The sequence below is a fragment of the Phodopus roborovskii genome, unplaced genomic scaffold, assembly GCF_943737965.1.
Source record: "Phodopus roborovskii unplaced genomic scaffold, PHOROB, whole genome shotgun sequence".
Lineage (NCBI taxonomy): Eukaryota > Metazoa > Chordata > Mammalia > Rodentia > Cricetidae > Phodopus > Phodopus roborovskii.
This window is the reverse complement of record NW_026126547.1, coordinates 5,715,581-5,731,959: the sequence shown is the minus strand read 5'-3', so window position 1 is coordinate 5,731,959 and position 16,379 is coordinate 5,715,581. Positions and strand designations below refer to the sequence as shown.

General features: G+C 40.6%; 1 protein-coding gene across 1 annotated transcript in view; it reads left to right on the top strand.

Annotated features, from left to right (window-relative positions):
* Grb10 (growth factor receptor bound protein 10) overlaps positions 1-16,379 on the top strand; it is a 98,697-nt gene that overhangs the window by 29,580 nt on the left and 52,738 nt on the right. The window contains exon 2 of the mRNA XM_051200699.1: positions 11,634-11,712. Coding sequence (XP_051056656.1) covers positions 11,634-11,712 — 79 coding nt within the window. The remainder of the gene's footprint in view (positions 1-11,633; positions 11,713-16,379) is intronic.

Sequence of the window (16,379 nt, the reverse complement as noted above, 5' to 3'; positions counted from 1 at the left end):
AAGTGGCATCTTGGCTTGGTTGCTAGCTTCCTGTCTAGTTGGGTTCCTTTCCAAGATTTGACTTTCTCTTCCTGGAGGCCTAAGGTAGATCTTTAGGGGAGAATTTCATCCCTGTTTCTCCCATTTCTCCAGTTTCTTTCCCTGAACTTCCAGAAAAAAATTCCACCTTCAGTGTCCTTCAACTTCTGAAACAGATCTTAGCTTCAACTTTTACTTTACTATATAGAGGGATAGAGTCTTGAGTGTTGGTTCTTGACTCTTTAGACTTGAGTGTATATGTATGCCTTCAGTACTCACGTCACTTGAAGTCCTGTACCATCTCTCTTGGTCCTTCATCCCTCTACCTAGTTGAGACCTTGGTTTTAAAGGCGTTGATCAGCCTTTTTTGTCTTTGAATGTATTTCTTCTCCATTAGTATGTGAAGTCTCTTTTTTATAAGAATTTGCCCACAGTGCCATAGCAGCAGAGTGAAATCTTTTTCATTCATTTTTTGCTCTCCCAAGTGGATCAAATCTATAGAGAAAGTTGAAGATTAGGAATACCATTCATACCAATCATTGAGTCTGATGTAAAGCCAAAGTCAGTTTCATGCCAGAAAAGGAGATGAAAACTGTAGCCAACTGTGAAGGTTGGCGGCAACCTACAGGTCCATTTAGCGGGTAAGTTCTTGTGCAGAAATCCAGTTCCCTCTGTCTCATACATACTGATTTCCTTGTTCTTAAAGAGGCTGTGGCTGATGGAAGCTCTATGCTACATCCATGGCTCATACAGCAGTCCCTCCCTTTGCATGCTGTGTGGCCCTTCATCCCTTCTTCCCAAGAGAACACAGCAGGGGACACAGAGGATGGCATCCTAAGGGAGAAGCTCTCCTAAGGGAGAGACCTCATGTCATTGTCAGCTGGGTACAGGATAGACTTTGAGGGCCAAATAATGGCCCAGGGAAGGGTAAAGACACAACAAAGACTCTCTTACTTTTCAATCACCTCCCCCTGGCGTTTTCCATTTCCTGCTGGTACATACAGAAATGGCAGCAGCACAGACTCCAATCAATGCCTTACTTTGTAGACTTGCTGGGTGTTTGTCCTTGATGCTGCTGTGCCCAAGGCTGCTTCCCCAGGAGCCAGGACACCAGGAACGCACCAATGCTGACTATTCTCCACTCTTCTCTGTCATATTTTAAGGACATGCTCAATGCTGTTCAGTGGCTTTTGAAGGCACTGTCTACTCCTATAAAAATCCAGCAGCAAGACTTGGCAGTATGTATTCAGTGTTCCTGGAAAATTAGATGACAGTTCCAGAATTTCTCAGAAAACAGGATGATTTACAGTGGGTTCCAGTCTTGAGCAATCTGCAATTACAGCAATTAGATAAATCTCTAGGGTTTTATAGAGGAAAAAAATCTTCTTAAAAATCTTCAATATACAAATAATTTTCCAATTCTAGCTATGTTCACTAATAACTGTGGCTTGGATCAGATATGTAATTCAGTCAATGAGTCACTGATAGGTAAATTTTTTATACATACAGAAGCTCCAAAATTGTTGCATGCATCTAATGACCCTCTTTCTGCTTGAGTGGTAGAGGTAGTAATTGAGTTGTAGGGCAGGGCACTAGCAGGCAGAGGATAACTTGTTTTACATAGAAATCCTAGACTCTACCTTTAATTTTGGTACTTCATAGTTCTCTTGTCTTGGTGAGATCAAATAAGTATATGGCAAGCCCATTTTTTACTAACTATAGATGAATAGGCTATCTTGCCGAGTCATCAAATGATGATCCTGTGCAAAGAAACAGTTGGCAGAAATCATGTTCTATCAATGAGAATATGGTGTCTGTCAAACTCTTAAGTACCTATGATACCTGTCTATGGTGGGAGAGTAACTGTGTAAGGAGCTACATCACATAAGAAGTCATACCTGCTTTGCTCTGTCCACTGAGCTAGCTCCTAGTGGCCTGTCTGCTATCCACCTGCCTGTCTAAACTTCCTTACATACTGCCCACCTGCCCACCTTCAGTCACATGGGGCAGGGACGACCTTCTGCCAGTAGATATTTTGGTCTTTATAGGGACATTATAAATATTGAGACCATAGAACTGAAGATGCAACCATCTGGTTTCAAGAAGGGGTTGGGGGTGGTGATCGACAAAACTTGGTGAATATACAATGGTCCATGGGTATTTGTAATATTTTCTGTTCATTGTTGGCAGAGGGTTTGTGGACAAGGAGGCATTTCTAGACCTCAGCTTAAATCCACTTTAGTTTTAAGGTTCACCCAAGCTATTTTTAAACATCTTCTCCCTCCACTCCTTCCTCTCTCCCTTCATTCTTCATTTCTTCCTCTTTTTTTTTTTTTTTTTTTTTTTAAGACAGAGCCTCACTGTGTAGACCAGGCTGGCCTTGTACCCGGAGATCCTCCTGCCTCTGCCTCTTGAGTACTAACTAGGATTAAAGGCATTTGCCCCAACCCTAGCCAGAACATTTGTTGTTGCTGTTCTTTGAGCAATTAGGGACTGTTAAAGTTTTCACAGTGGTTGTCCGTTCTGGAAACACCAGTATGTTTGTAGCATAGCTTAAGGCTCAGGAACGTATAGAAGTTACAGACCAAGAGAAACTTATTCCTGAAAGCCCTGATGAGTGAGTTGACATATGAGGTTCTCCCAAGGGTACAATAGGGAGGGAAAGACCCAAGTTACCTGTGGATGGAGAAATGAAATTTGGGGGCATTGTTAATAAAGATGCTTTTCTCTTGGCTGAGAATAGAAGTCAGTTTGGTTCTTTTCTACTTCAGTGTACTTACAGGTTATCATTTACCTTTTCTTTAGAACTTTGCTAAAAGAAAAGTGGGTTTTGTATGAATGTCCCTTATTGCCAACGTACAAATGTCTTCCCATTAGTCTTTGGATTGGGCTCTTAATATCTGAGGGATACGTGTATTATTCCACCTCCACAGAGTCGGAATGTGGCCTTTTTAGACTGTGCCATGGTAAATGTCGGAGAATCTAGAGAAATAACTTGATCCTCTGGGATCTGTCTTTACCTCAGATGAGTAAAGAGGAATTAAAAATAACCTATTGAGGGCGTGGACAGGAGTACTGGCCATTTCATCCTTCTGCACGTACACCCTGAGCCCTGTCTTCAACCAGCTTGGCGCTGCACTGGGGGCCCCAACCTAGGTCTGTTCCCTGCTTAGGAAGGTGGGGAGTGGCTGGCTCTTGGTGATGTGCAGAGCCAGCTGCGCACAGAGGCCTGCAGTAATTTCTGTATTCCGAGAAAGTTTAAAATAGATTCCTGGTTGGGTACCTTGACTATGCTGTGATTCTTCAAGTGTGGCAAGCAATACACATGGCATCTGTGTTAATGGTTTGTGACACTTGAATGAATTGGAGCATCCCTCTTCTCTGGCACCTAGATGAAGCATATGTTTGTTTTGGTTTATTTTGACAATCTCATTGCCCGGATTTGGGTGCTGTAAAATATTCTCACTCACTGAGATGCAGAAGTGGGAGAAATGCCTGGATAATTACTCTCAGGGCTTTGGATAGCCAGACTTCCCCCCAAAAAAATGATATGTTTTAAATAGGCAATAATTATGTATCGATTGACAATAAATTAGGCAGTTTACAACTGATTATTTTTAAATGATACATTTTAAGAGGGACTGCAAATTACTCTGTTTATTAAAGCAGAAGAATAATTTAAACATGAGTTTGTTTAATTTCCTATGTAAGTGTTTGGCGTTTAACTTAGTAACTGTTTCAGTGCCATTTGTATGTTCCTATACCACTGTCACATAGGGCTTTCTAATTGCATGTGTGAATCTCTTCATGCTTACTGTAATTTGTTTCTCCCTGAACAAGTAGCACTTTTGCTGAGCTTCCTGTATGGGGTGTGGCATGTAACTTGAGCAGGGCTCTACATAGCTCTTGCCTCCATGCTGGCCTCTTTTCATTATCTCCTGCTGTGTTGCTTCCCCTCTTCCTGGTCACAAAGGGTCCAACTCTGAAAAACTGAGGCTCCACTCCCATGCTCTCATTCCCCATCCTGTCTTCTTCATTGCTCCCACAGGAACTCGGTTGTGTGAACCACTAAGTTTCTCTTTGGAAATACCCACCACAACTTGCATGTTAGAACTTGGACCCTTGGGCTGGAAATATTTGAGCAGGCAGGGTTCTAGGGAATTTAAATGTGGCCTCCTCTGTTCTCAAATGTCCCATATTGGGCAGCTTGGGAAATGTGGCCATGGCTTTAGTGTCACTCTTCACAGGTCCCTCCTCATACTGGTCTCAGAATAAAGTTAACAGATATGTAGCTAAGGACCCCTTAGCCTTTGAACCCCATTCGAGAGAGAGAGAGAGAGAGAGAGAGAGAGAGAGAGAGAGAGAGAGAGAGATGGAAAAGGAAGACATTTTGAGTGTAGCTGGTAACAAGTAAGTAGGTAAGCAAGACTGCCATTTATGTCCTGGTGTAAAATCAGTTCATATTACAGAGGGAAAATCTCTGGGTAGAGAAATGTTTTCAACTTTAATAGTGGAAAAGGCAAAGGTTTATGATAGCTACAGGTGATCTGTATCTGTGATTAGTTTAAATGCAGCACTCATGCACACCACATCCATGTTGCATACACTCATTCCCACAGTCCTCCATTTTTTCTTCCAAGTGTCATTCCATTTGTTGACAGTATTGGGAGTGCACAGCCTGGCAGCTGGGCTCCTGTAATGGAGGCCAGCTGGCTCTTCCTTCTTGCTGTCTGTTGAAGTGGAGTGGCCCTATGAATAGCCAGGCTGTTGCCATTTATAACCACTATTCAGGCATGGAATAGTATGTACATGGCTTACTAAAATGAACAGTGAAGGCCTCCATGTTTTTCTCTTCGGCCCCTCACCCATCACCACCTCTCCCCCAGCTCATATTAGGCTATGATAGAGTTGGAGGCCATCTCCTGCAGGATGGCCAAGAGAAACTGGCCTGTGTTTTGTGACTGAACTGTTTATCCGTCATCTCACTGCCTTCCCAACAAACTCTTTGGAATAGGCATAATTATTAATGTTACAGTCTGAACAGGTCTACAAATGAAACTGGAGTTCCTAGACTTTTTCAGGACTCACTGAGTCAGAACAAGTAGCTGAAAACATGAAGATATCAACTTCTTACTCAATCTGGGTTGGTTTGGTTTCATAGTCCAACTATTGAGGATGCTGATGAAGACGATAAAGGCAATGCTTAGCTCTCTTAGCTCATACCAGATGGTAAGAAGGCAGGGTAGAAGTCATGCTTGGGGCTGGTCTCCACAGCTTTCCTCTAATGGGCCACTGCAGCTTAAAAAATCTGCAAGAAATGCAATGGTAACTGATGGGGCTCAGGTCATTGTTCTTGCCTTCCTAGGCAAGTTGAGACAGGGTCCAACTGTGTATCCCAGGCTGGCTTTGAACTACTGATCCTTCCTGAATCTCTCCAGCATTAGAATTATAGGCATACACTACTTATACTCAGCTCATAATACTATTTTGACCATAGTTCTAGGAATAGAGTCTCTCGGGAATATCCTTATAAAATGTGCAAGTCCAGCCTTAGAACTGAAAGAGAATTTACTGGTCCTGTTTTCAAGAAGAGGAAATGGCCCATACAGTGTAGTGTTAACTTACATTATTTAGTTAGAGATGAGGAAGAACCACTACCAAGGATTACATCACACTCAACCCTAAGGCCTTTTCCCGGTCAGCCAGGACAGTGAAGGCCCTTTCCAAGTTCTGAGATTATTGTTGAGCAAGTTCAAGGAAAGGGGTGCATGCAAGTATATTGTGCTATGGACTTAGCCACTCCATCCAGTTAATTGTTCTAAATGTATGTTTAGGGGATCTGGTTTTAGTATAGATGTTACAGGAGTTATGGAAGCAAGAGAGAACATAAAGAATACAAAGCATGGAATTGAAGAATCTAGGTTCTTCAGTGACAATGTCTTTGTTGTGATTCCTGTTTTAGACAAGGCAGCTGAAGCTCTGAGATGCTTAGGGATTGTCCCTAAAAGTAGCAGACTAGAATGTCGAATGTTGTCTTTCCAAGTTTGAACTCTACTTGTTAACATGCCACATTACCTTTTTATTAACTGGCATCTGCTCCTTTTTATCTAGAGGTCTGTGAGTGTATATGTAGCTGGGTAATTCTTGAGTTCCAAAGGACTCAATCTCTTGTTGACCTTTTAGCCTGGTTCTTCAAGGATCCCTGGAACTCATTATATGTAATAATTTTCTATGACAGAAGAGAAGAAAGTGATAGGGGAAAATATTCAGAGAATAAAACCTGGAATTTCCCCCTTTTCCAAAACTTATAAGTCATGGGGCCAGAACTTCTTGAGGTCAGAATCAAAATATTTTTTATTCAGTTTAGAAATGTGTTGTTTTCCAATTACATTCATGCCCCAATTTATGCCTTGACTGATAGTCTTATATACTGTAAAGGGCATAGTTGTTCATCTTACTGATTGGATATTTATGGGCAGAGATTTTACAGGTAGAGCTTCTTGTTGCTCCCTGAGGTTACTGTAGAGCTCACAGTAGATTAGGGTGCTCCCTGATGACCAATTCTAACAAATCAGCCTTACATGACCAAAGGTGGAGGTGCCCTTTTACTTGTCTTCTCATAAGGGAAGTGGTTTGTTAAGGGTATAGGAGGAGGTGGTCAGGAAAGACAAAAATCACAGCAATTGTGGGTTGATGGTGGTTGAACTAGTGGAGGAGAGGTGCTATAGAGCTCATTGGAAGGTGTGGTAGAAGCTGAGTCCCAATGCAGTAGTGCTAGTAGATGACAGGAAGGAGGAGGCAGAAGCAATGATAGAAGTGGACAAGATAATAGAAGAAAGTGACTGGGTAATAAGTGGGGGGATGGGGAGGCTGTGGAGAGAGGGGTGGAGGAAGAGGTGGACTGAAGTGTGATAGAGGTTTTGTAGGTGAGGTGCCAGTGAAGAAGTGAGGTAGAGGAGGGAGACGTGGTACACCAGTGGTTCTAGTAAAAGCAGCCGCTAACATTTGCTTTGAGGAACTTTTATGGGCATGATCACACAACAGCCTTTGAGGCTGTGGAGTCTTCCCCAAGGTCAGGTAGTTAGCTGCTTCTCTGCAGAATTTCTCTAGAGCCAGTGTCCTTCACCTTAAAGCCAAGCTGCCTCCTTGATATGGGAATGCCGGATCTAAAACCGGGAATAAAACTGACTTGGCAAAGACATTTTATTTTGGGAAAACCATTTGTCAAGATTGACAGGCCCCGGACACGAGGTTTCTTTGGAGGGTGATGGAAATATTCTAAAATTAGAACATGGTGAGGGTTGTACTCTGTCTTGATACCAGCACTCAACTGAATTGTACACATTCAACAGAGGAAGCATGCGATATGTAACATCTCAGCGTAGGTGTCTTAAAATATGAAACATTGACAAACTCTACCATGAATAACTCAATCTGGTCTGTGTGTATATGTGTTTGCAGAATGGGTGTTAAAGTTAAGCAATTCAAAGTTGCTTTTCCTGGTGTCAAAAACAGCCTCCTTTGGAGGTAGCTATGTTCCAGAAATGCTGAATGTGGAATACTAGGGCTCTTAATCAGAATAGAAGCTAAGCTATCTGCTCACTAGGCCAGACAGGGTCTCAGCAGTGTGCTGAGTGCGGGTGGACCCCCACCTATGGTCAACAAGAATCCCAAAGGGGCTTTCACATAACAAACTAATATATGGTTTATGAAACATACAGTTAATCAAGACAACCAAGCCCCCAACCAGTCCTTGTCCCACCCTGGTCAGCCTTGCTCCGTTGGCCACCATTTTGAAGCTGAAGATCCAGGGATCTGATGGGACAGCCTAGGCAGTCTTAATGCAGAGACAAAATGGAGCTGACCATCTTCACTGTCCCTTTCACCAATTTCAGGGTTCTGTGGGAGTCCCATTCCACCATTTAGTGCAGTGTCCCAGATTGGGCCACCCAAGAGAGGGTGGGCTTTTCCTGTTCCATTTTCACAAAGGCATGTTTCTACTCCGATCTGCTTGGCAGGTCAGACTTGGACTTTAGCAAGTACTTCCAAAAACCACATACATCTGAGAAGGTCCAGCATTAACTAAGAAAGTGCCCTGGATGGCTTCAGGTAAAGAACTTTTAGAACACACTTCCAACCCTCCCATTTTTTTTCTGGAGGCAGACAGCATAGTAATTAAGAACCATAGTCTAAAAAGTGTTTGCTGTTAGCCTGTCCTTCAAAGAAGAATTTTGGCTTTCCTCTCAAGCCCCCAGGCCTCTTACTTATGAGGGAGAGAAGCTGTGACCACAAGGCCACCCTCTCTCTCCTCTGCCCAGTTCTATCTTCATGGAGGCCAGGAGGCTAGGAAGCAGACACACAGATAAACAGAAACTAACCTGAAGAGGAAACCTTTAGTCTGGCCTCCCCGTTCATTCCCTTGCTTCTGGCAGCATGACATTGTTTGCCTCGGGATGGCGGACAGACGTTTGCTTTTGACCTTCTGAGTGTCAATGCTGCAGCCAGTAGGTAACTTTACTCTGCTGCCTTTGGGGGTTGATTTCATTTTACTAATGCCATGGTTTTTAACAACAGGTTGACTGTCATAATTGAAAATCCTGAAATCTGAATTACTCTAAAATTTAAAACTTTAGCGTTTAAAAAAAAAAATAAGACTGCAATTAGAAAATCTGCTCCTTGATCCTGTATACAAGTAACAAAAAATACTGCATTAAGGTTACTGTGAGAACAACACATGTGTGAAACGTAACTGAGTGCATGTTTGAACCCGAATTACATCCCTAAGATCTATCGAAATATCCATGCACGCATTTCAGCTAAGGGTCATTCATCTTGAGTCAAGCCTTCTTGGCTTCTCATGGGAACAGAATTCTTATCTTAAGTTCTAAAGTTCTAACCTGTTAAATTTTTTAAAGTGACTTTCCTTTTTTTTTTCATCTGGGGATTTTACAAACACATGCACTTCTTAGTGAGATTTTGTGATTGCATCACATTTTAAACAGTGCTTGAGACATATGCATGAGTGTTGCCAGATAAAAGTAGAGACTGTGCAGTGAGGCTGTAGATAAGCTACAGATGTTTAGGTTAAGTCCTATGTAATACTTTGTTGCATATTTACACCAAAATAGTAATTTTCTATCTGAAACAGATATAATGACATGGTGTATTTTTATTCATAGTTATACTTTAGACTATTTACCATAGTTCTGTTTGCAAGATACTTATCTTTTAAGAAGGTATAACCCAATTTGCTTGTGATTTCTGATATTTGTCAGGGAAAATGGTGTTTTAAGTGCATGAATGAGTCACAGGACATAACCAGATGCTGTCAGGTAGGGCCATGTCCATTGTGAAGGCATATATTTATTTAATCAGCTAAACTGTATGAGATCTGTGCCACTAGAACCCATCCCTTCTACTCTTAGAAACAATAGGTTTATATATCTTGTTAAACGTTTCCCAGTGTCCATGTGAACTGCTTCCAGGCTAATGGTCCAATAGCGGTATTTCCATGAGTGATAGAAGTACTCACTCATTCAAAGACATATTTCAGATGAGATATTTTAATATTTTAAGCAAACCTTAAAAATTAAAGTCATGTTGTGGAAGCATTTTAAGAAATGAATTCTTAGGCAATGTTATCATTGTGCACATCTTAGAGTATAGTTATATACAAAGCTAACTGATTGAGTTTCCTACATACCTGAGTTGTATGGTACAGCTTCTAGCTTGAAGCTTTGTGTTCTGTGACTTTTCTAAACCTTTATTAAATCTTTCCTGGCTCAGACATTTGCTTGGAAGAAAATGACTAAGATATTCGTGTAAAAGAAGTGAGAAAGGAAATAATCTGCTGATGATAAACCTGTTGGCAGGCTGTGCAAGTGGAAAATGCAGGGTGTCAGCCCAAAAGCAGACAGATGTGCGGAACTGAGTAGGAGGCGTGTGGTGTGTATGTGTGTGCACTCGTGCGTGCATGCGTGTGTATGCATGTGAAGGGATTAATGTGTGCACAGCAACCTAGAGCAAGCAGTCAAAAGCAAGGATTGGGTGACAAATAGTGCTGTCGTTAGCAAGTTATTTATTGACCTAAAGCCCATGTTAAGGGTTTGCCTTCCTGGGAGGCACTGTTGGGCAGGTGGAGCCTTCTAGGGTTCAGGCCTAGGGAGAAATGTCTGTGGAGGTCTCATATAATAGAAAAACTTGTTAGTCAGTTTTCTGTTAATATGACAAAATTACTGAAGTAACTTAATAAGAAAAAAGGAGTTATTGTGGTTCACGGTTTCGGAGGTTTCACTCCATGGTCAGTTGCCCTATTTCTTTGAGTTTGTGGCAGCACAGTACTTCACAGCAGAAACACATACTAGAAGAGTCAGGATACCAAAATCACATGCAAAGGCATATCCCAGTGACTTAATCTACTTTCCACTAGGCCCTGCCTACTAAAGAGTACATCACCCCCCTTTCAACACATAGGCCTTTGTGGCACATTCTAGATACAAACTGGATTTAAGTGTTCTTAGAAGGCTGTGTGTTCATCAGTAGGACATTGGCCAAATAAATTAATGTCTATGCAGTGGGGCATGCTGGATCTATTAAAAAATCCATCCAATGGCAATTACACATGCATTCAGCACCGGCATTTTGAATTTTAAACTTGGATCTTTTCCTGAACTAATGCTATGTAGTGGGGTACCGTCTTGCTATGCACAATAGTGACTATGAGTCGCAGTTCCTGCTGAGTTGAGCCTCATGGTCACAAGAGAAACAAGAAGTACTCCATAGTGCGCCATGTCCCAAGTACAATGTGGAGTCAGTTGGATGCGTTCAATGCACTTTTCACCTCAGTACGTTTATGGTGAATTTATTGGGGTATGATCTCACTGTAAGTAAGAGGGAATCTGCGCTCTGCTTGTATATATTAATAAGTAGACTTAAATGAATACACTGTGCTTTGGGCACAGTTCAAAACCTTTATAATTACAGAAGTTGTATATGTTTTCCAAAATGTTCACAGATTTCTAAGAGGTTGTTATCATCTTACTACCATGAGTTAATCCGGTGCTCTTTTTTGGTAACGTGCGGATATAAACTGGCATATTTCTACCCATATTTTAATGTCTCTTCATTTGGCTTGAGGTGGTTCTCTAAAAATGTTTTTTCTCAAATTTTGGATCTGCTGTTTGAATTTCTGCCTGAAACGTCGTCTTCGTTCGACATGCATTGAGCTCCATATCCTTTGTTTGCAAGGAACTCATTATGATCCCTCTCTGTTACCCAGGAAGTCCAAGACTGCTTACCTAGCAATTCTAGAAAGTGCCATGTGCTTCATAGAGTGTTGATTATTGACATTCATTGCCGGAGCTGAGCAGTCAGCAGTTGTCATTTTTAAATTATCGTTCAGGGGAAATCTACAACAAAAACAAAAGGGGCACCTTCTCACTCCCTTGACAACGGATTTCCATTCGCGTTGATTGGTTTCCCTTCCGTGGCACATTTTCAGCTGTCACTTAAAACTACAGAAAAGGAGTAATAAATAGAAAGGGAAGAAGGAACTGAGCCGGAGGAAATGGTGGCGGGTGCAGTGCCTCCTTTCACTCTTGGTGTTTTCTTTTTAGGACAAAGTGGGGCACTCATCTTCTAAACCGCAAGACCCAACCCGGTCTGGGTTTTCATCTCAATCAAGAAGCCAACCAGGTAAGAACTGTTTATAATTGTGTGCAGCTACCCGAGAACTTCATAGTGGACCTTGGGATCCATGAGATTCCAGGATCCCCCATAGATAGGAAACTGTGGAGGTGACTGAGTCCTTAATATAAAATATACTAAAACCTGGAACCTGTGCTCATCCTCCATGTACTGTACATCATTGTTAGAGTCTTTATCAGGAATGATAGAGTATGACACCATTAAAACACTTGTCACACTGTATTGTATAGGGACACAGTGACACAGAAAAAAAAATGTGTATCTGTTTAATACCGGTGAAATTTTTCCCAGTATTTTTGATCTGTGCTTGGTTCAACCTATAAATGTGAATCCTGAGGGTACAGAAACCCAACTCTGTATTTAAAAATGTTCTTGCCATCAATAAAATAAGATTCTAGCATCTTCTCTTTGTCTTACGGTCAGTAAGGTCTAACATACAAATCATTATATATTTTCTTTCAATGTAAAAACTTCAGTGAGTCAAAAGTTAAATTCTGTTGTGTGTGAATTATCTGGGATTCACCTCTAACTTTGCAAGGGCTTTGAATCCTACATAAAGACAACTAACCATTACCTAATGAGGTCCCTCTTCATGGGGTTCCTCTCTTCTTACATTTTGAGGGTCCTTCCACCCTGGGAACTGGTGAATTTCTTTTGAGTAACTCCACAACAGAATCCTTTATATTTGGACATTTTTGTATCTTTAGTTATGCTAGTTTTACATGTGTGTACTCTGGGCATCTCTCTTTCCTTTTCTTTCTTTTTTCTCTCTCTCTCCTTCCATTATCTTATCCCTTCTATATTGTTAAATATCTGAGAGGGTCACTGTGGGGAAGAAGGAAATATCTGTACATGAATATAAAATTAAACTTGGTAAGTTAATCTGAGAAATGAAAAGTGATGAAGAATGAAGACTCAGCTCTGACATGAAACTGGAGAAAAGGCCCATTGCTGGGCTACTGGTAAGTCAGCGTAAGCCCAAGAAATCATGTTTTTGAGCTGGTAATTAGAGTGATCAGATTTTTTTTTTAATGTTTAATGAAAACGAGGATGACATTTAACAAAACTAAACACTGAAGTGTATCGTGTAATCAAATAAGTGTTCTCTCAAGCTTTGGGCAGCTCATAAAAGAGCCAGGATTGTCTGTAATGAATTTAGGTTCACACTTCAGAAAAGTTTCCAGTGAGGTAATATAAATGAAAGAGTACCTGTTTGTTAGAACTAACTTGAAATATTTTAACTGAATACACCATGCCGCTGACAAATGATCTCAATGAAGTGGAGATACTCGAGGTCTTTGTATTAATATTCATATAGAAGTCTGTGCTTAAACCTTTTATCATATAACAGTAATCAAACTGAAAGAATTCTCAAAAGCTTATCTCTTATCCATTATCTTTACATTGTAATCTTACGTACTCCATAGACCATGGATAGAGATGACTTTCTAAAGGGAGCTCTTTTCATTTCTCTTATATAGCAGCAAGTAGAAGCTAAGACTCCAATGTGTCACAGCATCTAAAAACAGGGCTTAAATGGGAAAGGATCATGTATTCATATTTAATGTAACTGTTTGTTGCCCTGAGAGAGTTTAAACCTTCAAGCACACTTGTGACATAAGCTGTTGTTAGTCCTTCTCTTCACATAGCATGTACCATAGGACAAAAACAAACAAAGGAAAACCAAAAACAGGCATGGCGGTGCAGCCATAGAATCAACAAAGACAACTAGAGAGTAGTTCAAAGTAATGGAAACTAAGAACGTTCTAAATGGAAGAAATAGATGTTTAACACACTATGACACTAATAACCAACTAGGGTACAATAAATGTTAGATAATATGATTTACTTTCAAAGCACTTAGATAACTATCCATCTAGAATTTTATCCATCTAGAATGTATCCTTTCTAGTAAAGGCACAGTGGAACTTTTTCAACTAGTCTTTCAGAAAATGAATTACAGGGAAGCTTCATTCAAAGAGCGATTCAGGGCTGGAGAAATGTAACTGAGTGGTAGAGCTCTTGCTGAGCTGGCACAGCTCCTGGGTTTGATTTCTAGTATTGAAAAATGTTATCAAAAGTGGTGCTTCAGGAAGGGGAAATACAAACACTGAGGGGAACAGGAGATAGTGCACTGGAGGGAAACTAGACGGTGTTGAGTGCAGTGCCAAGCAAAAGGTTGAAATAGAGATTAAGTGAACACCACACACCCCGATGATGGGAGCCTTTGGGGAATGTGAGTCAAACGTGAAAGGGCTGAGTGTGGAGAAGTGAAACATGGGATAACTTGTGATCAGTGGAAAAGATAAACTTAACATAGAAGAAAATATTAAATGGAGCTATAAGTTGACTATCCTTACTAAAAGAACACATATTTAAGAATATATTTTTAAAAAGTTAAACAATGTCATATAGAAGAAAAATTTGACATGAAAGGAAAAATGAAGTTATACAGAATATTCAAGATAGTAGGTTAATTGCAAGCATAGCCATGACAGTAGACACAGACTCACATTCTAGATTCACATCTAACCTTACACCTGCCAGACACTCTAGATTCTTCTTTTTGAAAAGTTGACTATGTATGGAAAGTTGTAGTAAATTTTAAGCAATCCGTTTCATGCAAGCCTTTTTCTTTGACCTAGTGTGATTAAATCAAATATCAACAGAAAAAGTTCAAAACAAAACACATAAATATGTTTGTAGAAACCCCTAGCTTCACTCATGGCCTACACAGGAAATCATGGTGGAAATACCAGTAATTTAGACTGGAATGGACATGAATACTTGGCAACTAGAAAGTATGTCTTACTGCTGTAGTGGTTCATAGAACTTAACTCCAAGAAGAAGAGTCATTGAAGCTAGAAGTATGTAAATTAAATAAATCTAAGCAATTTCAAAGAAAGCAATTACAAAATTAATATAGGAAATCATTGAAATAAAAATAGAGAGTAGTGAAACCAAAGCTATTCTTTTGTGTTAATGAATACATAGAGCGTAAAACACAGTGCACAGACATGTATGAAAGCACACCATGTTAGTAGCAGGTTAGAGTTTTAAAAAGTAGAAAACTTTGAGCCATGAATGTGGAAATAGAGAGAATATAATGTATTGCAACAGGTAAATGCATATCTGCTCTTGAAATGGACAAATCTTTTGTGTATGTGTGGTACTGGGAGCGGGGGTTGAAGCCTGGGCCCCAGGCCTACTAGCAAAATACTACACTACTGAGCTGAAACCTAACACCTGAAATAGAAAAATCTTAACTCTGGAGGAAATGGAGCCAATGATCAAGATTCTGCCTTCAACAATACAGTCAGATGGCAAGGATTCTTCACAGAAAGGAAGTAATGGTTCATTCGAGGCAGGAAGACATAGAACCAGAGCAGACAACTCCTAGATATGAACCATGCACAACTAAGTACAGCAGAGAAAAGTTGTGGCAGAAAGGAAATGCCTGCAGTCACAACTGACCATACTTGTAGTTGGTGAAAGAGGATGAATCCCATGATACATTCTATCCTATAGTCAAATTGAGGCCAATTAAGTAACTGAAAGTGGGGGGGGGCAGTCTTTATTTGAATGACAAGAATAAAAATGAGAAGTAAGAGTCTTCATTCTTTCAGGCTAAGATAGAATTCTTTACTAAGACATTGCATAACCCTAAAGGAAAATAAATATAGCAAATGACATGAAACACTGAATGGTACTTTAGCCTGGGGTGAGGTGGTACAATGCATGTAACATGCATAGTATTATTGTATTCTGGGTTTTTTTTTTTTTTTTTTTTTTTTTTTTTTAATCAAATAGCAAAGGTAGCAACAAGCCTAGACAGGCGATTTGCAGAAACATCGAGCATGCTGTCTTCCTTCTGATTCTGGACACTCATTTCACATGAAAACTAAGGAAACTAACTGAGTGGAAATCAAGGAAGCCGATGCTCTGAGGGAGGTTTCGGGGAACACAAGGGCACAGTCCCTCTTTCAAGTGTGTCCAAGTGCAATGTTCATCTTCCCTCTTGGCACACACACAGCTCTTGGGAGTCTGTGGTGAGCAGGCCTGGGGTGTGCAGCTCCCTGGCAGTGCAGTACAAAGGCCATTCCCTTCCTGGGAGAGAGTGGGTCAGCTTGTCTTCAGGCAAGCATGAAGCCCCACCGGAGCATGCAGGGGGCCTTCCCATTGCCTTCCCCCAAACCATCGGCTTTCCCCTCCCATATGCCCTGAACCAAGTTCAATGTATGAGGTTATTTTTAAGAAGCCTTTTTGGACTATTTGGCTGAATGGGGCCAAGATACCATACTGTTCCTTCTTGCTTCCTAATTTCTGATACAGACTTTAGGATTGCACATATGTGGAATCCAAAGTTGCCAGTTCCTTACAAGGGACCTAATGTATAGAATAGAAGATTAGCCGTGCCTTTCCTTGACCTCTTACTTCTCTCTGGCAAAGAGGATTTGTTGTTCCTGTTTGATTATCTCATTCCTAACATAAGCTGCTTATTTTTATGTGGCAGTTGCTAAAAACACTCCATGTATTTCTTAGCAGCACCAACAGGAAGGGTTACACTTTCCTTTGAAAATGGCTTATTTTCTAATACTTAAAAGTATACTCAACAATTTCTAAGAAGTACTTTTTCATTGTGGAAATATATATAA